At 47.2% G+C, this 27,039-nt stretch overlaps 1 protein-coding gene across 14 annotated transcripts in view; it reads right to left on the reverse strand.

The window, feature by feature from the left end:
- UBR4 (ubiquitin protein ligase E3 component n-recognin 4) overlaps positions 1–27,039 on the reverse strand; it is a 1,723,360-nt gene that overhangs the window by 86,823 nt on the left and 1,609,498 nt on the right. For all 14 annotated transcript variants that reach the window (XM_086921716.1, XM_086921718.1, XM_086921717.1 and 11 more), the window contains one exon: positions 5,424–5,648. In XM_086921716.1, coding sequence (XP_086777842.1) covers positions 5,424–5,648 — 225 coding nt within the window. The remainder of the gene's footprint in view (positions 1–5,423; positions 5,649–27,039) is intronic.

The raw sequence follows: 27,039 nt of genomic DNA on the forward strand, positions 1-27,039 counted from the left end.
CGCCTCGACCTCTCCTTCAAGGGTGGCGTCGGCGGATCCACGTTCGACTCCGACGGAGCCGGAGTCTAGATCGGATCCGGATGCATAGGTCGATGCTCACGAGGTCGGGCCGGCGCCGGTGACAAAGGTATCGGCGTTGAAGACCTCGGCGGCACCAAGAAATGCCAAGGTGGAGTAGACTCCGGCATTAATGGCATAAAGGGAGCTGGAGCATAAGACTGGGGAACTCCCAGGTTGTATGCCATCGGACCCATGGGACCCGCAGGTGCACCAGAGGGGTACATAGCTCTCGAATAGACTCCATACATCGCGTTTAAAAACTGTGTAAGGTCTTGACCTGGACCCCGAAAAGGTGGGTATGGATCCACAGGTTGCCCTCGAGGAGGTACCGGATTCATCTCCTCTTCTTCGGGTTGATGAGCCGGAGTTGTCAAACCCTTTGGTAAGGGAGCCTCTTCTTCCTCGCGAACCGGAGATCGAGACGGCGCCGGAGAGGGATTAGACGCCAGAGCCGACGAATGCTCCGGCGACTCCACAGGCGAAACCACACCAACCGGATCCACAACTGGAGAAGGAGATAACTCTTTACGACGTCTCTTACCTGGCGACTTCGGTCTTGAATCCGAATTCTTGCCTGAATGATGTTGAGACTCATGCCTTCTTCTTATTTTGTGCTTCTTCTTTGTTGATCTAGAAGCATACCCCGACGTTGACTTCGAAGGCGACGCCGTGCGAGTTCTCTACCTCGTCTTCGACCTCGACCGCCTCGAACGCAACCTCAAAGACTTCTTCTCCTTTTTACCTTTTAACATGGCTACCAGAAGTTTAGCTTCCCTTTCACGAAGAGCCTTCGGGTTCATCTTCTTACAGGAAGAGCAGACTTAAACATCATGATCCGAACTCAGTAACCAGATGCAATCCTCATGCGGGACCGTGATCGACATCATATTCCCGCATTCTCCACACGGCTTGAACACTGTCTTCTTCGAGGACATCTCGACAGGTGACAAAGAAGCAAGAAGACACCAAAGTTACTTAACAGCTACAGAGGATCCCTCAAAAACAGTTAGCGTCGACGACGCGAAAAAGGGAACTGATGTCATCACGCCGTTGTGGGCCTATTATGGAGTCGGTGACGTCAGAGGAGCCGCGCGCGATGCCGTGCTACTGTGACGTCGTCCACGTCGGCGCAAAGCTACAAAAAGATTTTCCGAAGGTTGCTTACGCAAGGGGATATTCACAAGGTGAGGAATCCACTGGCAGATGTATCCATCAGAATGTCGAGTACTGCACCAAGTCACAAATTTGTCCCAGAGACCGGCGTATACAGTTTTTGTCAAGGAATGACTGTCTGCCAAGATGACACCAACCACCTCCAGAGAAAGGCTGTAGATGTTCAGCTGCTACCGCTCAATCTCCAAGCATGAACGTGGAGATTGTGATGGGCCGGGTGCAGATCTGTGGTCTGTTGCTGCAACAGCAGGTCATCTCAGAGAGGCAGCCTGACCGGATGACAGATTTTTATGTCCAGGAGCTCTCGATACCAAACTATCCATGCCAAATCCGGAGTCACTAGGATGACTTAGGCCTGGTCTGTCCTGCTCTTCTAGAGAAGTCGGGCATGAGCGGTATCGGCACAGAGGCATATAGGGGTCTCAAGTTCCACTCAAGGTAGAATGCGTGTCAGAGTGAGATGCATGGCTGGTCAAGCCAGCCAGGCAAGGGGGCAATCCCGTGGGATGCTGGAGCCCTAGGAGGCTAGTTTTGACTCTTGGAGGCCGGTTTTAGCCTCCAGGAGTGGTGGTGCATGTTACGCGACCCTGGCAGCAACGTGAAAAAGTTGCCCTGGTTTTAGCGCGCATTAGTAAGTCTGCACATGAGGGCTGAATTGTTCATTTTTACCTATTTTAAGTTGCCATTCTGGACCTGGAGAGAGGCCCAGTTACTTACCTTCAGTAACGCCGTATCTGGTAGAGAGTCTATCTAACTGCAGATTCCTTATCTTAGAATTATCCCCAGGCATAAGGCGGTATCTGGATATTTTTTGTGAGCAGTACCCCCTGCATGCCTGTAGGTGGCATCGTTCAGCTCCTCATGGCATCGTCAGCAGCGCCCACACTGAAAGTGATGTGTGCGGTGCCTATAAAGACGTCTCCCAGCGCACTGATGTCAGTTTGATTTTGCGACTTTCCACGCCAGGAGTGCTTGATCCACAAAGAATACTGACCACTGCTGTGGAAAACTAGGGTCCTGAAATGGGGAAGCCCTGTCCCTAGAAATCTTTTCACAGAGCAGAGAGGAAGGGTGGTTCAGTAAGGAATCTGTGACTAAATAGAGTCTCTACCAGCTAAGGCGTTACCAACTTGTTCATCTGATAGAGACTTCTAGCCCAGATTCCTTACCCAAGGATAGATACCCAACCAATAATCCCAGAGGTGGGTCTGTAAAACAATTTCAAACCAAAAAGTCCTGCAGGACTGAATTGGCAAACTACCCATCCCGACCGACCTGACTATACAGGTAGTAGTATTTTGTGAATGTGTGAAGAGAGGCCCACGTTGCTGCCTGGCATGGGTCCAGGACTGAGACTCTGTGCGCTAACATAGTGGTAGCGGCCTGGATTATGGTGGAATGTGCAAGCAGGCCCTCAGGGGACTGCTTCTTGGCCGATGCGTAGCACATTTTAAAGTAGTGCAGGATCCATTAGGAGAAGATCCATTTCTGCACAGCTTTTCCCTTCATCGTTCTCACATACTGGCAGAGTTGGTCGTCCACCCGGAACTCTTTGTGCGGTCATGGTAGAACGACAACGCATTTTTGGGGACTAGATGGTGAAGCCGCCCCCTTCCTTGGAAGGACGTGGCGGAGCCCAATAAATAAGCAGGATGAGGGACTGGCATACATGAAAGGGAGTGACAACTTTCAGCAGAAAGGGAGCTCTTGTGCGAAGAACCAGCTTGTCTGGGTAAATGTTCAGGTACAGAGGATTGGATGATAAAACCTGAAGCTCACTGAATGTCCTAGCAGATGTTATTGTCAACAAGAAGGCCGTCTTGATGGTAAGGAGCCTGACAGGACAATTGTACAATGGCTCAAAGGGAGTGTACATCAGGAAAGGGACGACAAAATTAAGGTCCCACTGAGGCATGATGAAGGTCGAAGGTGGAGGCCAACACCTGCTGGGCAAGAAAAAGGAGAAGGAGAAGGACCTGTGAGAGGGGAGCGGAGAGAGGGTCAATCTGTTTCTCTGCACACCTGCCACAAATTTGCCCCAAAAGCAGGCATATATAGTCTTAGTGGAGAAACACCTGGCTTACAAGATAACAGTGCAGCCTTCGGGCGGGAGGTCAAAAGCGGTCAACTGTTGCTACTAAATCTGCACGCATGACCGGGGAGTGAAGACAGTTTCAGGTGGAGAACCCTCGCCTGCTTCTGTGACAGAAGATCTTCCAGAAGAGGCAGCCTGATCGGAGGACCGATGGCTAAGCTCAACAGCTCAGTATACCAAACTCTGCGAGCCCACTCTGGAGCCACAATGATGTCTCGGTGCACGTAATTACTGATCTTCTTGAGACCTCTCGGCCGAAGCTGCCTTGGAAATTCCAACACACAGAACTGCTTATATTGCGCATTCTCTGTGGTGGTGACAGATCTAATGAAGGCTCTTCCCAGTCAAAAGAGACCTTGCACCACTTCTGGATAGAGACACAATTTATGATCTGCTTGGCTTCTTTGGCTCAGTTTGAATGCCCTGGCATTAAGAGAGCCTGCCAGGTGTTGAACCGCCAGGGAAATACCCGGTCATTCCATCCATGTCCAGAGAAGCAGGGCCTCTTGACAGAGGGTCCATAATCCCATTCCGCCCTGTTTGTTGCAGTGCCACATGGCGGTGGTGTTGACACACCTGAACAAGCCTTCCCTTGATGGAGGGCAGAAAGGATTTCAATGTAAGCTGGATCGCCCTGAGCTCTAGTAGGTTGATGTGGAGGCTGGAATCCGCTGCTCTGATCTCCATCTCTCCCAGATGACCACCCCATCCCAGGAGTAGAGCATCTGTCACCACTGTCAGATCTGGTTGAGGAAGGGGGAGGGGTGTGCCGCTAACCCAATTGCGGTTCATTAACTACCACTGCAGATCTTCTGAAGTTCCCTCCGAGATCTGAACTGTGTTAGAGAGATTCCCTGATGCTGTGCCCGCAGGAATATATATATTGCACTTGCCATTCAGGAGGATAGGCCTGAACCTGCAACATATCCAGAATACCTCCAATAAAAGGCTGTGTCTGAGAGAGAGTCATGTGTGACTTCGGCACGTTGATAGTGAACCTCAGTGAGTGCAGGAGGTTCACTGTGGTCTGGAGGAGAGAGAAAACAGCCTGGGGTGAGGCTGCCTTCAACAGCTAGTCATGGAGATAGGGGAAAGACTGGCATCCCATATTTCCGCAGCTGAGCTGCAAGCACTGCCATTACCTAGGTGAACACCAGAGGGGTGATGTTAAGGCCATAAGGCAGCAAGGCAAACTGAAAGTGCTTATGGCTCACAGTAAACAGCAGGTAACAAGGAATGTGGAAGTTTGAGTCCTGCAAATCCAGCGCTACCAGTCTCCCGGGTCCAGGGAAGAAAGGACTTGAGCGAGCGTGAGCATTTTGAACTTCCCCTTCTTGAGAAAGGCACATGTCTAGGATAGGACGAATGTCTCCGACCTTCTTGGGCACTAGAAAGCAGCTGGAATAACCACAACCTACTTTTGGTGTCAGCACCCTTTCTATGGCTCCCTTGGCCAAGAGAGACATTAATTCCTGGCAGAGAAAGGAAAGATGACCCACCATCATCCTGTTGCAAGCAAGTGGCATGGGTGGAGGGGTAAGTCAACAAGGGGAGGGAGTAGACCCTTCAAACAATTTGAATAACCCATTGGTCTCCTGTTATCGTCCGCCAGTGGGGCAGGTGATGACATATCCTGCCTCCCACTGGGTGTTCGTGATGGTAAGCGAGCAATTTTTAAGGGTTTGGAGGCTACGGAGGGGAGTGAAGTGGAGTGGCCCAACCTCTGACTGCCTAACCCATGAGGTCTGTGGGTACCATGTTCTCTGCGACGCAGTGACTGAGAAGCTTGTGCACCACTGTGGCTGGGCGGGTATAGATACGACACGAAGCCCCTTCCGTTGCCACAAAAGGCGGATTTGGTGGTGGTAAGGGGCCATGGAAAGGTCCAAGGACCTGGCCAGAGCTCTGCTGTCCTCAATGTGCTCAAGCGCTGAATCCGCTTTGTCTTTGAAGAGATGGGAGCCATCTCATTTATGGCTTCTGGTCTTAATTAAACCATTCAAAATGCTTGAAACAAAAATATGAAAACACAGACAGGAAAACTTTCAACATATTTTACCACCAAGCACATGAAGCAAACTCTAGTTTTCTTTACCTGCTGGCACCCCCTGGTGACACCACCCTAGCATGGACAGCAATTAGCAGTCTCTTCAGAATCTCCAACCGGATGGATTTCCACTTCTCTGGTGGCCAGATATGAAGCGTAAGCACTGTGTAATAGTGAGGGCTGTCCACCTCAAAGGCACTCTCCACCCACTTCTCCTTTGGCAGCTCCATAAAAGTCTGTAAGTTTTTCTCTTCCCTGGAGGTTGCGCGGGTTCTGGAAAGGTAGAATTAAAATTAATGGCAGCATCCATGAAGGCTGATTCTTCCTCCACTCCACTTTACACACCCATGCCCTCCCCCACACCCTGCTGTAAAGCTGAATGCCATAAAGGCATCCAGTCGTATTGGCTTCTTTGAAAGGACAAGCTACTTACCACTATTCCTAGGTATACGTCATAGGCAGCCCCACAAAATTCACCCATTAGATTTGGAAACACCTTTTAACAAAACAGCAATCTTCAAAAGAAATATATATTTTGTGATCTAACTAGCTAACTTTATTTTGTTAATACATTTGAAAAATAGCTAAGTAGTATCAGGATGTTTTTCAGCTTCTTTGGTGGTTTGAGAGAAGACTAGGCTGACAAGTGACGATTAGCCATTTTATTACATCCTGCAGGCAGAGGGTTCTCCTCTTGATTGTATTTCTCAGTTTCCCGTTTCCCCGCCTATATATATTGTTTCAGGGGCCCCCTTCTGTGTGAGTGGTAGGTTTGACAAGGGGACCGGGTTTGAGAAAGGAGCTTTGTAGGCCTGAAAGGACGTTAAAAAATATGGATTTGCCAGAGATCAATCAGATCTTAAACAGCAGTAATCTCAATTGATAAGAGAAAATTACCTATTATTCCAAAAATCTGTCTGATATTTTTGAGGTTAAGACAGAGGACAAAAAGAACACTTGGTGAATTGTGGTATACTGGGGACTGTAAACATCTTCACTTGTACTGTTAAAGAGGATAGTAATTTGCATTATAACAACCTGTATGCCAATTTAAAGGCTCAGAAGATCCTACTCAATATACAGTATATTATAATTTCTTGACTCTTTGAAAGCTTTTAACAAAAAAACCACTATACTCAAAATGAGACTCAGCAGGGCAGACGGAACCGTCAATTTATCAGCTTGTTATAATTAAACTCTCTGTGAAAATGTGGGCTAAACGACTTTTTGTTTTGAGGATGAATAACTATTTATTGTTTTTTCCAAATATTCAAAGGGAGCTGGTAACGATGTAGCTGGTACAGAAGTTGTCTAGCCGCAGATTCCTTAACTTAGAATATCCCCAGGAGTCAGACTGGATCCGGAATTTTGTTTTGCAGCAGCACCTCTGTGCGCTGGGGGACGGCGCCACACGACCCCGCCCTGACGTCTTCCACTTACGTCAGCGAGGTCATATAAGTCCCTCCCGGCGTGCTGACGTGAACACTCGAGCTTGCAATGAGTGTTGAGGCTGAAAATGACAGAGTAAAGTTTGCATGTTGCAGATTCTGGCTGGATTAGGGTAGGCCAAAGCCTTTTGTGTATCTATTGTGGCTCTCAGATACGCCTGTGTGTTGGATTGCTGGAGATGGGATTTGGACAGATTTACTGTGATTCCAAGATCGTTGAGCAACTACACTGTTTTGTGAGTGTGACATAGATAGTTTTTTGCGAGCTGGCTTTTATGAGCCAGTCATCCAAATATAGGAATACCTGAATGTGTTATGTTTGTAGATGAGCTGCGACTGCTGCCAGGCACTTGGTGAAAACCCTGGGTGCGGTAGTTATTCCGAATGGGAGAACCTTGAACTGATAGTGCTGGCCTGCTACTGCAAACCTAAGGTACTTGCGGTGAGCAGGGTGTATTGGAATAGGGAAATAGGAGTCCTTTAAGTCCAGAGTGGACAGAAAGTCGCCTTGTTAAAGGAGCTGGAGCATTTCCTGGAGTATGACCATGTGAAAGAGGTCCTATCCCATTGGTACTTTTCAATTGTAGGAATAGCACTGCTAGTTGCTTTGGTGTGAAGCGGAAAGTCCGTACACGAGAGACGACCGCCGGGAACCAACAGAGGAGGGATTGCCTGCAGCGGCACACCACTGCGGAGGACTCGTACCCGTTTCCTCTTTTTGGCGCCATAAAGAATCCCCGCCCGGCTTTCCGCTTCACACCAAAGCAACTAGCAGTGCTATTCCTACAATTGAAAAGTACCAATGGGATAAGACAACTATTATCCTTATACTGCAACCGAATATTATGCTACACAGCCTCGACTGTTACATAATCCCCCAGTAAACCCATTGCTCGATTCAGAGCTTTCAGAGGTCCAGACTTACTCCATCCACATTTTGGAATCGGAGTAGAAGCCCTGAAGAGTCGTGTGACTCAACCGCACACGACGAAACACGTGTCGGCGTTTGTATTATTCTCAAGTCTGGAGAAAATAAACATCTTGCTGTGACAAGAAGACTTACATCAAAGAACCTGCTTCTGCGCTTCCTTTTGACTTTGGTCATTGTACCTTGTTGGAACATACACATATGTAGTTGCGAGAGCTTAGCTATGTACAAATGTTTTGTCTTTTGACTTGTTTGGACGGTTAAGGGTGTTTTGCCGTCTGCTCTTCACGCACTACATGAAGGACTGTTTTGCTTCTCACACACTTTGTAACGTATTAACCCAGGTAGCGCGCCCTTCTAGTCCTATTTTCTAAAAACCCCCGTGTCACGAGAAATGTGAAAGAGGTCCAACTGAATGTATACATTTAGTTCTCTGAGGTCTAATATAGGCTTGAGAGAGCCGTCCGTCTTGGAAATTTAAGAAGTACAGGGAGTATACCCCTGCCCCGTGCTATTTTAATGAGACTGGTTCTATAGCACCTTTCTCTAACAGAAAGATAACTTCTTGCATTAGAAGGGTAAGATGTGACATTGGGTGTGATCTTGGAAGAATGTTTGGGGGAGTGTCTGTAAGTTCCAGGCAATAACCATATTGGATAATTTGTAAAACCCATTTTTCTGAGGTGATTGTGTTCCAAGCAAGCACAAGGAGATGATGGACGGAGCACTGAAACTTTTCAGACACTCACCCCCAGTCACAATTCTGAGTTGAATCCATCATCATTCTTTTAGCTCACTTCGCCACCTCAGTTCAGACCCAGCTATATGCAAATCAGTCTTGACCCTGTGCCTCATGGGAACAGTCCAGCCCGAACTGCCAAGCCATGTCTTCCCTGAACCGGAAACAAGCATCCTGGGACTGGTTTCTGGGTAACACCCTTCATCAGCCAGGCTAGCTTGAAGCTAGTGGCAAAGTGAGCAAGGGAGAAATTGCAAGAGACGTCACCCGACAGGAGTGGAATGATCGGGGGCAGTGGAAGGAAGTCACTGCTAGTTATTTGCATGGGAAGTGCATGTGGAGTTGCCTCTGCCTCTTCCCTTGCCATTGTTTCCTCTAAAACCTCCTCTGAAATAGCCTCTTGATGATGGTGATTGGTTGTTGCCCTTGTAAGAGGAGGAGATATTTTCTGTAGAAATATTTTTAAAGCCACCAATGTTAAAGGAGCGACTAAAGGAACCCCTATTCGCAGGTAACTGCAAAGCCCCCATGGACTTTGCGATATCATTATCTTTTTTCATCTTTTCCAGCAAAGTGTCAACTGCTGGACCAAAGAGGTGCTCTTTGTCAAATGGCTGCTTCAGAATAGAGGCCTGTACCTAAGGTTTGAAACCTGAAATTCTCAACCATGCATGTCTGCGTAGCAGTAAGCTGGTGTTTACTGTGCACACTGCTGTGTCTGCTGCATCTAGGGTACACTTGATGGAGGTATTGTTGATAAATTTGCGCTCCTGAATAAGATCATTTGCCTTAGCCCCATCGTATATGGCTAGCAAAGCCTGAGCATTAGCGATGCACCAGTGATTAGCCGCTTGTGAGGCTACCCATTTGCCAGAGGCATCAATTAACTTGAACTCCTTATCAGGTGGAGGAGCCTCACCTGTGGTCTGTGAGTTAGCTCTCTTGCGAGCATTGGAAACTACAAGAGACTCTAAGGGCAGATGACCCTTGGTGTAAGAGCATCAGTAGGTGACGGTTTATATTTCTTGTCCACCCTAGGCGTGATGATTCTTGCCCTTACAACATCTTTGAAAACCTTATCTGTGTGTTTAAACATCCCCTTAAGCATTGGCAGTATGGGTAGTTTTTTTAGAGGAACTAAGGGTCTCAAACGAGAAGTCCTCCTCTAAAGCATCCTAATGCAGTTCCACCCCGTGATAATGAGCAGCCCTGTTAAGAAGCTCAATGTACCCTATATTGTCATCAGGTGGTGATGGTCTGGGTGAATATAAGTCAGGGTCATTATCTGCGTTTGGGACAGTGTCAATCATCCCATGGGTCAACATCCTATGTGACCTATCCTCATCCCCATCCCCAACCCCTTCATCCTGTGGGTCAGGTGATAGCGGTGGTGGTGAATTTGTGGGTGTGACGAGTAATTGAGGATTAGTGGGCAAGGGAGATGGAATACATGGTGGTGAAGGGTTAGTACCAACATTTTTTCACTTATGGGGAATGTGGTACTCTTCCTATTGGCCCATTTCCCTTTTTTTCAGGCAATTTGGCATGGATATGACCAGAGTCTTTTTGTCTTTGCTAGTCGTCTTCGGCTTTGAAAGTTTCGGCTCCGAACTCTTTGGTACTGACAATTTACACTTCCATAAAGATGCAACAGGCTTTGATTTCAGTTTGGCGCCGGCATGGGGCTGACTCGAGCCCGAGCCGGAAGACTTCTCTTTGCTTTCAGCACCGGGGGCAGGGCGCTCAGAACTTTTTTTCAGTGCCGAACTTGGCCCGCAGGCAGAGGAGCCTTTTTGGTCTTGTGTTGTTGGGGCACGGGGGCTTCTGTACTCAAGGTACGCTGAACCGGTGTAACTCGCTCGTCTTCTTCCACGTCGGAGTCGGTCTCGGACACAGAGATTTGTTCTTCTTCCTCGGCTCCTTGAGCTTGTGTTTCTTCTCGGTCAGAAACTTCGCCGAAGATGTACGGTACGCAGTCGCCTTGGTGTTGCATCTCGTGACGTCATGAAGCGCCTTCTTTGATCGAAACGATTGACACGCGTCGCGGTCTTTCTCGTCGTGTTCCTAGGATAAACCGAGGTTGAACAATTGGTGCAGGTCGGTGCGCGGAAACTTGGCGCGACAACCGGGACAGAGCTTGAATGGAGTCCGTTCCTTCGACTGCTAGAGAGCCCGGCGCGGGTAGGGCCAAAGGCCCTCCAGGTGTTTTCCGATCGAAGATATTTGAGGCAAAACTATAAACTGAGAATGGGAAACTCTATCGAGAAACAGTACCGTTGAGGGTAGTGGATTGCACGAAGGGTCCCCGAGAAACGGTGCCGAACCGGAGCGCAGCAATTCACATCTGAATCAGATGTGGGGAAAAAAAGAATCTAACAATGGAGCCGAATGGTGGAGTCACCAACCTCGTGACTGGAAAAGACTTCTTCGAAGAAAAAAAAAACAAAGTGCAAACATCCGGACCCAACACTAGATGGCAGGCTATGCAAAGCATGTGATCTACAGTTCGCATGATATTGATATATATATATATATATATATATATATATATATATATATATATATATATATATATATATATATATATCCCGAAAGCTTCAAAGGACTCACTCACAGCAGCTGAAGCACAAGCTTTATTGAAAGGAAGGAACCAGCATCTTCATTTTGGAAAGCAGTTCATGCAGACGCGTTTCGAGGAAAAAACCTCTTCTTCATGGGCAGCTCTCGAAAATACACAGATGGCTCCAATCAATGAATTTAAATGCATGTTGGACCCCCAGTGGGTCATGCACAGTGTGTACGTTTAGTACCTTGCATGCTGGGACATGAAGTCTTTGTTGGAGTTCATTATTGCTCACAGTGAGGTCCGTGCATTGCTGAAATTAAAGGAGCATTTGTTCTACCTTTAGTAGGCTCCAAAATGCCATACTGGTTCGTTAATCATCTTCAGTTGCTGCGCTGATCGTAGCTTTAGTGTAGTAACAAGTGCCACGCAGCCTCTCCTTGTAGTTGTGGAAACGGTACGTCCTTTCACTGCAGGGCAGTGTGTCGATAATTTTGATGCAATGGCCCGGTGCTATTAGTTGTCTTTGATGAATATAGAAAGATCTAGAAGTGGTGGCTCTGGAGGACAGACTTTAGGATTATCTTGGAGTGTAAAGCAGCTTGTTTTACCACATTTAATTGACAGTGTAGATTAGATGTAAAAGAACCATACAGTGTTTCATAAAAATAAGACTATTTATTACACAACACAATCACTAACACTTTGGTGTATCTCCTGTAGGAAGGTGGATATCTGACTATGGTTGCCCCCAACTTTTTGCCTGGTGTTTTGCTGGTTTTTCGACTTAGTTGACCTGGGACCCTGCTATTCAGGGCCCCAAGCCTACTGCTCTCTCTGTAAAATGGATTCCATGTACCTTAGGTACATATCTAATTGGATACTGAGTCACCTTATCAGTCCCTGTACAGTGTACCTTAGGTACCCAGGGCATAGGTGTTCCCAGGGCCTACCAGGGGCTGCAGCATGTATTATACAACCCCTGGCTGGCCAGCCAAATCTGACACAACTGGCTGCACGACAGCTGGGGCAAGGTGGTGTAATCACCCTTTGCTTTAGATATAGTATTCCTATACCTAACCCTAAAATGGACACATGTATTCCTATCAGTCACTCCTATGGCAGGCCTTAACAATCCTGAGGGCAGAGTGCTTGGAATTATGTGAGATGGTGCTCTGGCATGAGCTGAGCCCGTTTGCAGCTTGCGGAACCAAGTCCTAATAGCTGTTCCATGATAACGCGTACCATATACTCTTAAGTGCATTATAATCCTCGCGGTTATTTGCCAACTTTGGTATCGCTTTATCAAAACATGTCGAGTAAGGTGTCATACGAATTGGAATACTAAACCCTCGCCAATTCTGGCGACGGGGTTAGCATTCCACCCTTCTAGAGGAACACAACATGTATGTAACTGTGAACCCCGGTTAAAGTTAACTCGAGCCTCAGCATCACAAAATGGATGCTGCCACCACAGACACAAGTCTGACCTCCTGCTGCTCGGAGTTCTTCAAGCGAGGAGAGCTCGGACAAAGGGTTTCCTGTCAGGGGCGGTGCTAGCAGCATCCCAGACAGGGTTTTGTGTATCCCAGGTAGGCAGGGCTGAGAGGAAGGTGACTGCAAGTGGCACCCCGGTGCTCAGTATGCATCTGCCGGCTTGAACCAGTTCCAGGGGCACACCAGCCCCTGAGCTGGGGAAAGTCCGGACAAGGGAGAGGGGTGTAACCACCCCCCTCCTGGTACCACCCATGGGCAGGACCTAGTCGCGTGCCTGCCCCTTTTTTTAGAATAAAGGTAGGAGCAGGCCCCCATCCCAAATTAGATAATTCTGAATCTTGACTACTTTCCACGAAAGGACTCTTGACTATTTCTGAAGACTCTCCCTTGTGGCTAAGGAGTAGCCACCCTGCACCCGCAGGCACCATCTAAGCGTCGCGGTTTGCTGTAAGTCCATCCTCAAGACTGCCCAGCTCGACGAGACCCGGATTCCCTGGCATCTTTGACCTCTACATGCATCATCAGCGCAGCTGAGATTCGTGGGTGTGACGAGACCTGAAGGGACCGGCCATCTTCAAAACTGCACGACGCTTAACCAGCACGACCGCCGAGGGATCCTCGAGTGAGTGCTTTGGGGTTTGAGAAGCCCTGACCCTGAGCAGCTCAAGCACCGAAGTCCAGCCCCCAGCATCCACGAGATCTGCGTGGGGCCCTTCTGCTCTTTGCTGCTCACCGCGTTGTCCGGTCACTTGCCTGCTGGCTAGTGGCCCTCCTGACGACGAACCATGACGATTACACCGCTGGTCTGGTTTCTCCAGACTGGCCCCTGCTCCCTTCCAAGAGAGGAGCACCCCAGACCTTCCTGGTCCACTCCAGATGCCATCTGGACTCCACCACGTGGGCTTGACTTTGCCAAGGTTTGTTGCCCCAATCCTGGGTCCAGCATCGCCGACAGCAGACACCTTCGTGGGACAGCTCGCACCTCCAGCCTGGTCGCCGACAACGCCTCCTGGTCCGAGGGACAGCAGAGTCCAGCGTCGCCCACTCACCTGGTCGAGGTGACTTCATCCGGTGCCATCATGGTGCCCACCTAATCACTGGCTAGTGATTAAGAACTGAGTCCCCTCTGCTTTCAGGTCGTCTCCATCACCGATCCAGGCTTGGATCACTCCGGACATCTTCACTGGTCGCCTGCCAGCAACTTCTTCTTTCAGGCTCCATAGCCTTCAACGAGGATTCCCGACGTCTTTTGAACCCTATGCAGCCGCAGCCCCTGGGCTAGGTAACCTGAGCATTTCGGTGCTCCAACGTAGGTTCACTATCTAAGTGTCCAGATCCTTTTTCGTTTTCAGTCTATCTAGTCGGATTCGTCCGATAACAGTAACTTTACAAATACTAGCCTCCATAGACTTTGTCCCGCATCCCGCGTGAGAGTGCACACTCTGCACCCGATCTCCCTAGGCCTCCTGCTCCTAACCTTAGGGTTCAGTAGTATAGTCCTAGCGATCCTGAAGCCTCTGGATCTTGTTACTTACCTGCTAGTATTCCGCATTCCACTTTTAGTGTATATGGTTTTTCGTGCCCCTCGGGCATTTGTGTAAATTGTGCGACTTAAAGTATTTCTTAAGAGTTTTGTTGTGTGCTTAGCTCCCTGACTCATAAAGAGATCAGGGTAGACTTGTTATAAATAAATATCCTTTTATTTTCATAACAACTTGTGTGGTGTCCTTTCACTTGGTGTTCAAGGGGTATATGTGATGGTATAACAGCTGGCTTAACACGCCCTCTAGAGTTTAGCCTAAAGACTGCTCTTGTCCATGCTACTAGGATAGCTGGTCTATAAGGTTGACTTGCAACCAATCATCAATAAGGGTCGTTTGGTATGATTCACAGTGATCACTAGAATAGTGAGCACTATATATCAGGCCAACTTCTCACATCTCCTACCTGGAAATATCAACCGCACCCACAAAAATACTTCAAAATAATCAGGTAAGTAGCACAAAAGGGGGAAACCAAACTATATACTAAGAAAGTGGAACGCGAACGGCAAAGGAGAACAGGACTTGGACCACTAGACTCAGAGGAGCTGGGGACACAAGGAACCACCCTAGGTAAGTACCAAGGAACACCAAGGAGGCTGTGTCCTGAGTGGAAACACACCCCGTGCCCAATAGAAGTCAATGGAGAAGTCACAGTTGCAGTTTTAAAGAAGAAATACCCTTCCCAGAGGACCACAAAGTCACCCTTTGGAATACGGAAGTTTGGAGAGCCATCCCCCCCGTGGATGCCCCAGGAACCAAGTTACATGCACCAGGGAAGCCGGGTGCATAGGGGTGAAGTGAATATGCTGTAGACAACAATGGAAGACTTCACAGAAAAAGCCTCAGGAGAGTCCAAGGACGGATTCATGAAGAATAGAACATGCAAGCAGAAGGGACCGAGCCTATGCCACTCAGAGGTGACCAGGAGGCATGGAAGCAGAATACCCACCGATGTCGGGAGGTTCAGGAGTGAAGACGGGGACATTGTCGCTGCAGCTCTGATGACCAGGCAATGCTGAGAAAGACCAGGAGCCGTGCACGAGCTGTCCCACATCCTATGTCAGTGTCTAGATGGTCGGTGTCCGGCAGGAGCAACAAACAAGCCTTGGTAGCCGCAGATGGTGTGGAAAGTGAAAAGATGCAAACGTTGGGACCAGCAAGGTCTAAAGGCCTCGCCAGTTGCAGCAGTCAAAGCAGGAGAACCGTGCAAGCAGGGGAGCCCACTGAAGCAAAGGAAGACACGCGAGAGGACCTACAGGCCGAACGCATAGGAGCCGCAAGAGGACCTCTCAAGCTCACCAAAGATGGAGACCCACGATGCAAGGGATGCTGTGAGGATGTTGATCTGTGAGGGATGGGGTGGTAGAGGTTGGAGCTTCTTGTAGCCCAAAGATCTTTAAAGTGCAGTGCCAACAAGCCTTCCCAACGGCAATTAGATGTGGTGCACAGGAGTTTGGTCCCAGCGGCTCCAACAAGGAATGCTGCCCTCAAAATTGCTGAGAAGACACGTTCGGCCTCGAGGGAGCTGCAGAACCACCACCTGTGTTGATGGACCTCTGGAAGTCTGTAGGATGACCGGAGCAGCAGATCTGTCAGCTTCATTGTGGTGCCTGCAGATGCAGGGGAGGGGAGTGGCCTCTTCACTGCAAGGGAGATTACTTTGGATGTCCTTGATGCCCACAGGTCTTCTGGAGAAACTGGATGAAGCACAGACATAGATGACACAGAAGACTTGAAGAACAGCGAGAGCAGGAGCAGCAGGAGTCTTCATTGATACTGTCTCAGTTCCAGTTGAAATCCAATGAAGTCCATGTGTCCAGACGGCCAAAAAGTGTCTTGGTTTCAGAGGTGCTACACAAACAAATGATGGACGGAATGCTGAATGAATCATACATTCAGCCCCAGTCAAGAGATCTTGGTTAAATCCATTGTTCTTTTGCTCACCATGCCACCCCAGTTTATACCCAGCCATATGCAAATCAGTCTTGACCCTGTGCCTCATGGGAACAGTCCAGACCGAATTGCCAAGCCTGGCCCTCCCTGGACCGGAAACAAGCATCTTGGGACAGGTTGCAGGGTATGTCACCCTTCATCAGCCAGGCTAGGTTGAATCCAGTGGCACAGTGAGCATGGGACCCACGTCTGGGCATACCCATCCCACTTAGGGTGAAAAGTGCTATGCAAACAAATGATGGACGGAATGCTGAATGAATCATACATTCACCCCCAGTCAAGAGATCTGGGTTAAATCCATCATTCTTTTGCTCACCATGCCACCCCAGTTTAGACTCAGCCATATGCAAATCAGTCTTGACCCTGTGCAGTCCAGACCGAACTGCCAAGCAAGGTCCTCCCTGGACCGGAAACAACCAAGGGTCAAGACTGATTTGCATATGGCTGAATCTGAACTAGGGTGGTTTGGTGAGCAAAATAACGACGAATTTAACCCAGATCTCTTGACTGTGGGTGAATGTATGATTCGTTCATGATTCCGTCCATCATTTGTTTGCGTAGCATTGGTTTCAGAGGTGAGTCTTGTTCCACAACAATCTGAGGATCCAACCAAAGGGGAACCATTAAGTACCCTAAGGAAAGGTTTGGAACAACTCTGGGTCCTTCCCAGAGGAGGGGGGTGACAGAGGGGAGGATACTCTCCTGTCCTTTCTCTAGTTACGTGCCAGAGCGGGAACAAATGGTTCCTGAACTGGCTCAAACCGGAGTATACAAGGAGGGCACCAAATGTGCCCTTCAATGCAGTCTGGTGGCGCTGCAAAGCACCCACATCCCAGCCCAATACACTAAGTTCTGTCTGGGAGGTAGTCACACCTCTCTGTGACAGGAAACCTACTGTTTTACCTTCCCCTGCTCGATCGCAGCTCAGCAGCAGGAGGGCAGACTCATGTCTGTGGTCGGCAGCAGTATTTGCTTGCTGGTAGACCCTGAAAGGCTGTTACCGGACTACAGGGGGTCCCCTAAGGAACTCCCCAGTAAATGAGATAATACTTCTAGAACCGGAATTGGAATTCCAACATGTTTGATACCAAACATGACCAGGTTCGGAGAGCCATTATACAGTTAGACAGCTCGTAATGATTGATGTCCATTATATATTTTAAAATGGCTGATCGCACTTACAAAGCCTGGAGAATCAACTTCGGAGTTTGCTGATGTGTCCTGCTTATGCAAGGGCACCCTCACACTTGTAACCAAGCACCCTGGCCCCAGGACTGAAGGGCCTACCATAGGTGAGACTTATGGGTTTTAAGTGCAGAGAGTGACCTCTGATATAAGGAAACATCTATCTGTCATAAGCAGTGGCGGCTGGAGACATTTGAAAGTGGTGAAGCTTAAAAGTTTTGTATGACTTATGAAGTGACCGACACAGGCAAGCTTAATGGTCAAACGTGGGGTCCAGGTTGGATCCTCCTCAAGAGAAAAAAAAATTGAAAAAAGATTGGCAAGTGGTACATTTTAAAGCAAATTAATTTAGTGATTAAGCAAGGCTTATAAAGCAGTGGGAACGTTACGTTTTGAAATATTAAACACAATAAAACTGCCCTATATCTTACTGCATTAATATGTTCAACAGTTACTGTAATGTGCAAATTGTACAGTGTGACAACTTCATCCTTTCAAAGTGTGTGCTAGCTCAGTGTCTTGCACTGCATGGGATATCTTTGGAAGAAATGCTAATTGCAATAAGTCATATAGGGATATGTGAAGACAGGTCTTTAAGTGGGATGAAAAATGTGTTGACTCGCTAAAAGGAAAAACGTAAAATAAATACTGTGCTCCCTGACCGGTATTTTGGTTTCTCTCCGAGATGTAATTGCATCCAGATATATAACACAATAACTGACCTACACCTAAAACCTGTCAGTACGATTGACGCTGGCAATGGTTTTTAGCCGTTTAACATAAACGAGTAACAACAAGGATTTGTTAAGAATAATTAACCTTCAAAATGTTTCAATTCTGAAATTTCAATATTACTGAGGCATGTGGAAGGAGTTTTGGCCTTCAGTTATGTGTCCTTTATGTTAGAAATAGGTGTCCTTTTTCTCTGCACATCTCGTCCATATGTAAATCTTCAACCACCTCTATCCTCTTCAGCACCCTCTTTTCACTCTTCCTCGAATGCACTTACTTGCATCTCCCTCACTATACCACTTCCAAACATCCACTGCACGCACTCACATTTAAGCAATGTATTTACTTTTGCCGTTGCCCAGTAAATATTTTGACATCTGTGCACCTCCTTCACACACATTCTCACAAAATTGCAATTAAAACAGGACTACATGACCATTGTTCTGTGTAAGCTGCAGAGAGGCCAACCCACCGACAGGCACTTTGCTTTGGTGTCAGCATCAGAGCTCTCAATCAAAGCCCCTAATAAACGCCTACACAGCTCAAAGTATGCATGGAAAAAAATAGATAGAAGCACAGCATGATTAAATAGCTAACTCTGAGGGAGACAAGATTAAGTAAAACTTGAACTAAGAGTAACTAAATAGCTGACATGCAGTGCCTTAACGTTTTGAACACTCATTGTTCTTAAGTCAATCCATGTTTTTGGCATTAATGTCAAGGGAATGTCACTGGTGTGCAAGACTGTGGTAATGGGGTCTGGAGGGCCATAGTTCGGACTACTACGATTCCCTAATGTCCACCTTTATCTTGTAAAACAAATTTAACAAAACACACAACACTTTTCTTTTCAGAGTATTCGTCATCAAATCGTGGGAAAATAAAACGGTGCCATTAATACCATGTTAAAGTCTGCATTGCATGCTCTCGGTTTGGAGACTTAGAAACGTGGCCTGCAGGGATGTAGTACTAGCAGTGAGGCATGCAGCTGATTTAAAGACATTGTACCGGCAGACCACATTAGAACGGCAATGCATTTATATCAATTGAGGAAAAATAGCTCGGCTGGACTCAAGAGACTAAGGCGCACATCATGTATCTCTCTGCAGGACACGGTACTCGGGCCAGTTTTAATGTCATACAGCATTTAACTGTCTACTGTAAGCACATTTCTCCCGCTTTGCCTCCACTCGGATAGTTGCATCAACTTCACAGTTAGTATTGCAATGGGTCTCAGCACAAAATGTATAACAGAACAATAGCATTCTAACAGTTACCATTACTGAGAACAAGGACCCAGATCACACATGCTAACCTCCACTCCTACGTGTGACGAATGGGAAAGGGTGAGATCTATGCCTGTGAATGACGATGGCTGCTCTCACGCAGGGATGAAGACTTCAACGTCCGAAACTATGACGCTGATAGTCACCTGTCTACAGTGGATACAGCCATAGAATACAATAGCAATGACTCATTATGAAGGGTTTTACAAAAGTAAGCCCGGTGTCGTGTGTCACAGTTCAGAAAGTTGATTTACTGCCTGTCTTCCGGCTTTAGCTCCAGAGCGAGGCGGGGCAGGCAGCCTGGGACACACAGCCCAGACTTAAATACATCATTTTGTTTATAGATATGATCTTATCTCTAAATAAATCGATCTATTTAATATTTGTACAGGAATGTGAAGGAATATCATGGGGGGCACAGCCCCAGAGCCCAAATGGAGAATCCACACCTGGTCGTGAAAGGAGCAAGCACCAACTCCCACAGGATGCAATGGTAGGCCTGCAGTCACAGTTTAAGTGGACACCCATGGATGGCACAATACATGCTGCAGCCCAGGTGAGACCCCAGGTGTACCTACACCCTGGGTACATCAGCACCATATACTAGGGAGCTGGAATGTGTTGTGCCTGAAACTTGTTAACTTGATCCAAGAAGATCTTGGCAATATCCATGAGTGGCCTGAAGAATTCACAAACACGCAAATCACCTGGTTGGAGAACATAAAGACCTTACTGAGAATGTTTTTCAAAATAGCTCTTCCTGATAATCCAGCTTATTGCTTTCTTTATCGTTGAACTGTAGAAACAGTAGCCGTAGTGGGTGATTTTATTTTTAACAGTCAAAACAATTACTTTTCTAAAAAAAACACCATAGGATGCTGAGCAAGTGGCAGCAGATGTAAAAATTGTTCCACTGCTGGTTTTAAGAGACGAGGAAGCAATGGCAACATTTGTCTAGAAGTAATTCTGGGATAAAATTTATTGAATAGGCATCAAATTGGGCAATTTCAACATACCTTTTTTTGGAAAACTCATTGGAACATGTCAATAGGAGATGTTCTGCAATGTGGAGAATATGTCAAAGTACACGAATAACCAATCAACCTATTGAATAACATCTTATAAAATAAATGTACTTGTAAAGGGCAATGTGGTCGTATAGGGCATATAAGCAGTTGGCAGTATGCAACTTCTTCCTAGAATGATGGCATCTTCGCATGCAAGATCTTCTATCGCAGTCCAATGCAGCGAAGATGTCGGAGGTGTAGTTCTAGGTGGAGCAGTTACCAGAGCCAGAGGTAGACCTGAAAATGGTAAAGCTGGCAGCAGAGGGACCAAAAAAGATACTGGAGGTGCAAATACTCCCAGCACTGGGTAATATCTTTTAGAGGAATGTTAAGAGGTTGACGAAACTGGAAAAAGTGTGTCTGAAATGTGTACTACCAGAGACATCACTTCCCTCGTATGTTAATACGATTTTGAGTATTCCAAGTCTATGTATCTTAGATACACCTTGACTTGAGCTTGCTGGCCCAGAATTGTGAAAGATATAATGGAGTATGCCTCAAAGTCAAATGATGCTTCAATGTCGAAAGTGGACTCTCTTGGCTTTTTTCACTGTTGAATTGCTTCTTAGCTAATAGGCAGCCACTATGCTATACTTCAATAGCCAGCTCCCCAAACTTTAACGGAAACGTCGTCAGTCATAAGACCTCCTTGCTGGATCTCAGTCTGAGGGCCTCAGTGCGAATTGTGACATCAGAAATAGAGGGGGGCTCATCTACTATAGCCCCACACTTTTGAGAAGCTCATTCTAGGCGCAGTCTGTCCTCTTCCTGTGCTTTCCTGAATGAAGCACAGGATGCAGAGGACAGACTGTGCCTCTTCCTGCAAGAACATTTCAGACCAGGGAGACATTTGTTTGGTCGTTATGAATCTAGCAGGCATCCATTGTAGAAGTTATACAGATCTTTTTCAGACTTTTACTTGTCACAGGCAAAACACTTTACAAACAGTGAAGGCATTCGAATGAGAGAGAAACATGTATGTGAAAAAAGCACCGGACACTTTAAAGACGTGGAGTGAAAAAAGATTTCCAAATGTTACAAAGATTTATCACTGGTCTAGAATCCTATTTACAGGATCTGATAAAAGAGAACTGTATTATTCAGTGCTCATAATTATCAATTGAGATCCCTAAAGGAAGAAAATCAATTAAGTGAGAGGGCACACTACAAACATGGACATATAGTGGGCAGGATATTTTTACAGAAATAGATATACAGTCAGCTGGAACCCTTGAGAGGTAGTAACAAGGTCAAAAAGACATGTTTGAGAGATAACCACAATCCAAAAGAAATGCGTTACTTACCTGTAACTGCAGTTATCCAGTATTGGTGTCTTTAATAGATTCACATGGCTGAATCATTCCCCGTCGTCGGAATGGGAGTCCCCGGTACATAAATAAAGTAATGTCCTAGAGACATCTAGAGAAATAGGCCTATAGGCCTCACATTAGTAACATATCTGTGTCCTTTTGTAAAAAGGACCAAACTCTAGAAAAGAGCCAATCAGCTGTCACCTCCCTCTAGAACCCTCCTGGAAGGAGCCTCAGTCCCTCAGATTTTCGTACACACAAAGCTAAGTAGGCGTATCACTGAGAGAATTAGGTGAGCCCTTCCAGGGGAGGCGGGAGGGTTATATGTGAATCTATGAAACCAATACTGGATAACTGCAGTTACAGGTAAGTAACGCATTTCTTATCCAGTATTATGGGTGTCTTTCATAGATTCACATGCCTGAATCAGAGTAGCTAGCAATGCATAATGCACATTTCGGATGGTACAGTAACTGCAAGTCATTAGATAATAACATATTAATCGACTAGTAAAGGCATACAGTTGCAAACAATAAATACCATCAAAATACATAAGAGAGAAATGTGCATACATGAAAAGGATGGAGGGTTGAAAGAAGGCTCACCTCTAGTCAAATAGATGCCGAAGCACTGCTTGTCCCACCGCAGCATTCTTCATAAGTTCCGTGTCCAGGCAGTAATGTCTAGTGAAGGTATGTGGCGACTTCCATGTTGCTGCCCTGCAAATGTCAATGACAGGCACACCTGCAAACAGTGCCATGGATGTGGACATCGCTCTAGTAGAATGAGCTCGCACTTTTGAGTGCAGTGGATGTCCTGCTTGATCATGACAGAAGGAAATAGCTGCCGAAATCCAGCGGAAATGCTCTGTTTAGTGAGCGGAAGACCTTTCCTGGGCGTGCTGTAAGCCACAAATAGCTGATTTGACTTTCTCAAAGTTTTTGTCTTGTCGATATAAAATTTCAAACATCTCTTGAGATCCAATGAATCCAATGATCTTTCCGCTGCAGTACTTGGATTTGGGAAGAAGGAGCACAAAACCACCGGCTCATTGAGATGGAAATCCGATGGGACTTTCGGAATAAACTTCGGATTTGTTCGCAAAATCGCTCTGTCCTGTTTAAATTGCAGGAAAGGATCTTGAATCGAGAAAGCTTGTAGCTCACTCACCCGCCTCGCGGATGTGAGCGCAAGTAGGAGAGCTGTCTTCCAAGATAGATATTTGAGGTCAGCCCTGTGTACCGGCTCAAAGGGATGTTTCATGAGTTGATTAAGGACTGTATTAAGGTGCCAGGTAGGAGGCAACATTTTCACCGGAGAGAAAGTCCTGTATAATCCATTTAAAAATTGTTTGACCAGTCTGTGAGACCAGAGAGAAGGACCCGCTGAAGATCTTTTTTAACAGGATATTGCAGACAAGTGGACTCTGATGGAGGAGTGTGCAAGTCCTGACGTTGCCAAGTGGAGGAGGTAAGGAAAAACTTGCTCCGGAGATGAAGAGAAAGGGTGTATTCCTTGATTCTTACACAAGACGCGAAACCTCTTCCATTTCAGAGAGTATGTTTTATTGGTGCTTTCCGCTCGTGCTCGAGCTAGGATGGCTCTACAGTCTGGTGGAATGGTCAAATTCCTAAGCTCTCTGAACTCAGGAGCCAGGCAGCTAACCTGAGAGATGCCAGATTCGGATGTTGAACTTGTCTGTTGTTCATCGAGAGCAGAGATGGAACCTGTTTCAGGCGGATCGGTGGCTCCAGAGATAGGCGGTGGAGCTCTGTGAACCAATGTTGTCGTGGCCAAGTTGAGGCTATTAAAATGAGAGTACAAGGCTCCGTCTTCAGTTTCCTGAGGACTCTGGGAAGCATCGGGAATGTCGGAAAGGTGTACGCAAAGACGTTGCACCATGCAATCGAAAATGCATTCCCTAGAGACCCTGACTGGGGATGCCAACTTGCGAAGTGTGGGCATTTCGCGTTGGTTCTTGTGGCAAATAGGTTGATCTGTGGAGTGCTCCATCGCGAGAAGATCTGATCGAGGATCTCCTGATCCAGTTCCCACTCGTGAGATGTTGTCTTTTGTCTGCTCAATGAGTCGGCGAGTACATTGTCCATGCCTGGGACATACTCCGCCCGAAGAGATATTTTGTTTGTGATTAGCCAGCTCCAAATTCTCTGCGACTCTCTAGAGAGTGTTAGTGAGAGCGTCCCTCCCTGTTTGTTGAGGTAGTGCATCGTCGTGGTGTCGTCTGTCCGGACCAGCACAAGGGAATTTTTGATTCTTGGGCCTGAAGGCTGAAGGGCTAGGAAGACTGCCTGCAGCTCGAGGATATTGATATGAAGTCCTCTCTCAGAGGCAGACCACTTCCCGCTTAACCGCAGCTCTTGCAGAAAAGCTCCCCAACCGTCCAAGGAGGTGTCTGTTGTGATAATATGAGGAGCAGCTGGAATTAGGAATGTCAGGCCTTGAGATAGGTTTCGAGATGACATCCACCTTTGCAGGGATTTGACTATCTGAGGAGTCACTTTTATAAGGTCGTCGAATGACCCTGTGCATTGGACCGACTGCTTTGAAAGTGCCTCCTGTAGAGGACGCATCCGTAGACGACAATGAGGAATCAGGAGGAAACACGATGACATCATCCCCAGCAGAGACTTGAAAAGGTGGACCGTCAATGTCTTCTTTGATGCCACTAGAACAGCCAGTGCCATAAGCTTGTTCTTCCTCTCTTGGGATGGGAAAACTTTCTTCGAACGCGTGTCCAGGGTTGCACCCAGGAAATTGATGCATTGAGAAGGTTGCAGGACTAATTTTTCTTGATTGAGTGTGAGACCCAAGCAATCGAAAAGCCTTAAACAGGCGTCGGAAGACCTGGACGCGTCTTCCAAGGATGGAGCCTTGATCAGCCAGTCGTCCAGATACGGAAAGACTTGGTGATGGCGCTGCCTGAGGTATGCCGCCACTGGAGAAAGACATTTCGTGAAAATGCGAGGTGCAGACTTGAGCCCGAAGGGCAGGACGCGAAATTGAAAGTGCCTGCCTGCTACTGCGAATCTTGAACATTTTTTGTGATTCCTGTGAATCGGGATATGGAAGTAAGCGTCCTGAAGGTCTAGGGACGCCATATAATCTTCCTCTTCCAGTAGCTGAAGTACCTCCTGAATCGTCACCATGCGAAACAACTGCTTCTTCAGGAATTTGTTGGGGGCCCTGAGGTCCAAGATCGGTCTCCACTTTTTTCATTTTTTCTGGATCAAAAAGAAACGAGAATAAAATCCCTTTCCCCTTTGAGATGGAGGTACCTTCTCTATTGCTCCTTTCTGAAGCATAATAGAGATTTCTCGCAGAAGCAGCCGTAGATTTTTGTGATGCATAGGACGGGGAGGGGTTGGGGGAGGGATTTGCATGAATTCTATTGAACGGCCGAATTGCACTAATTGAAGAACCCAACGGTCCGTAGTAATCTATTTCCAATTTTTTAAGAAGTGGGAAATCTTTCCTCCAATTTTTGATGAGTGAAATGAAGTTTGGACTGGCTGAATAAACATGTCATTGTCTACGCCCGCTGGTCTTTCGTTGTCTTTTACCCTGAAAGGACTACTTGCCATACGAGGATTGCTGATTCTGATGCTGGTGGTGTTGATATTGGGGTCATCTCTGGCCTGACGAGTATGAAGACCTAGTTTGGACATTTCCTCTATAGGAGGACTGACCTCTTCCACGATTTCCACGAAAGGACTGGTTTTTGTACTGGAGAGTGCCCAATGTTCTCGCAGTGTCTGTGTCCTTTTTAATATTTTGAAGTGCCTCATCAATCTTGGAGCCGAATAGTAACTGGCCATCGTAGGGCATGTCCAATATCTTCTTTTGCACCTCAGGGCGGAACGAAGTTGCTTTTAGCCATCCCTGGCGTCTCAAGATTGCAGCTCCATCCAACTGGCGGAACCCTGTTGCAGCGATGTCCATCGCACAGTCTATTATCTCAGATGCAGATGTTTCACCCTCTTGCAGAATCTTTTTCACCTCCTCCTTGGATGAATCTGGTAACTCTGACAGATATGGGGCTATATCTGCCCATAGTTGCCTATTATAGCGTCCCAAGAGCGCTAAGGCATTTGCTGCCTTCACTGTCATTGCAGACTGAGGAAAACCTTTTCTCAATGTTATCCAATCTTCTTCCTTCCTTATCAGGAGGTGTCGATAATGGGGCCGAAGGATTTCTGGAGTTTCTGCTTTACCACTGAATCCGGCTTGGGGTGCCCCGTCAAGCAGGCCGGAGCAGTATCAGGCGCTCCATACTTCTTATCCAGTCGAGAAATCACTGGAGATACAGAAGCGGGATTTTGCATGATTTTTACCCCCTGGGTCCATAGATAATTATCAAAGGTATTGACCTAACTGCTTTTTTGAGAGGTTCTTTGAAGTTATACAAGTAGCAGTCGTGTTCTTGAGAGACCATTGCGATCTTAAAACGTTGAGCCGCCCTCTCAACCACATTATGGAATCCTCCAATGTCGCCTGGTGGTGAATCCTTGGGCGCGGGTATTGGAGAAGAGGGAGAAGGAATGACGTAGTCATCCCAGTCGTCACGTACAGACTGAACATCCTGCAGCTCACCCTCTTCTTGTTGTTCTTCCTCTTCTTCATCAGAAGTTGGAGGATGCGGTAACTCAACTCTCTCTGGTTGAATACTTAAAGGTGGAGGTCGTGGTCTTGGAGACGGAGTTACTGTGGCAGGCAGAGGAGCCGGAGACTCCGGAAACCTCTGCTTGTAGTCCTGAATGAGGTATCGCAGATCAGTAACTAAGGATGCTGAAAGACAAACCATAGGAGTAGGTGGTTGATGATATACCTCCTCCTGATCTTCCTCCTCATCTGAACTTTGTCACTTCACGTTGAGTTCCGAAGGACTTGTCGCCATTTGGAACGTGTCACCATCGTCTGAGTCTTCCTCCTGTAGGAGACATGCTGGAGGAATTGGTTAGACCCGGCTTGGAGATGTGAACGCCGGCGTCAGCGCCCCTTTTGTGATTTTAAGGCGTACGCATGTTGCTTGTAGGCCAAAATCCATCACCGTCGACGGTATGATAGTCGATGGTGGAGCGTCGACAGTTGACATAGTCGGTGGAGTCATCGTCGACGGCAAATATAACCCTGCCGTCGACGGTTCTTTCGTCGACGAGCCCTTCGTCTACGGTGTTTCGTCTGAGCCCTTCGTCGATGGTGCTTTCGTCGGTGGAGTCGAAGTCAACGGTATTGGCTTCGTCGTCAGTGAGGTCAGCGCCGACGGGGTCTTCGACGTCGACGGCGCCCTCTTAATGGCTATCGTCAACGACAAAGTCTTACCTGCTGTCGACGATGGAGTCGTAGTCGTCGACGATGATAATAATGACAACGATGCCGTCGATGTAGAGACTG

This window comes from Lissotriton vulgaris, chromosome 5 (assembly GCF_964263255.1).
Source record: "Lissotriton vulgaris chromosome 5, aLisVul1.2, whole genome shotgun sequence".
NCBI classification, from domain to species: Eukaryota; Metazoa; Chordata; class Amphibia; order Caudata; family Salamandridae; genus Lissotriton; species Lissotriton vulgaris.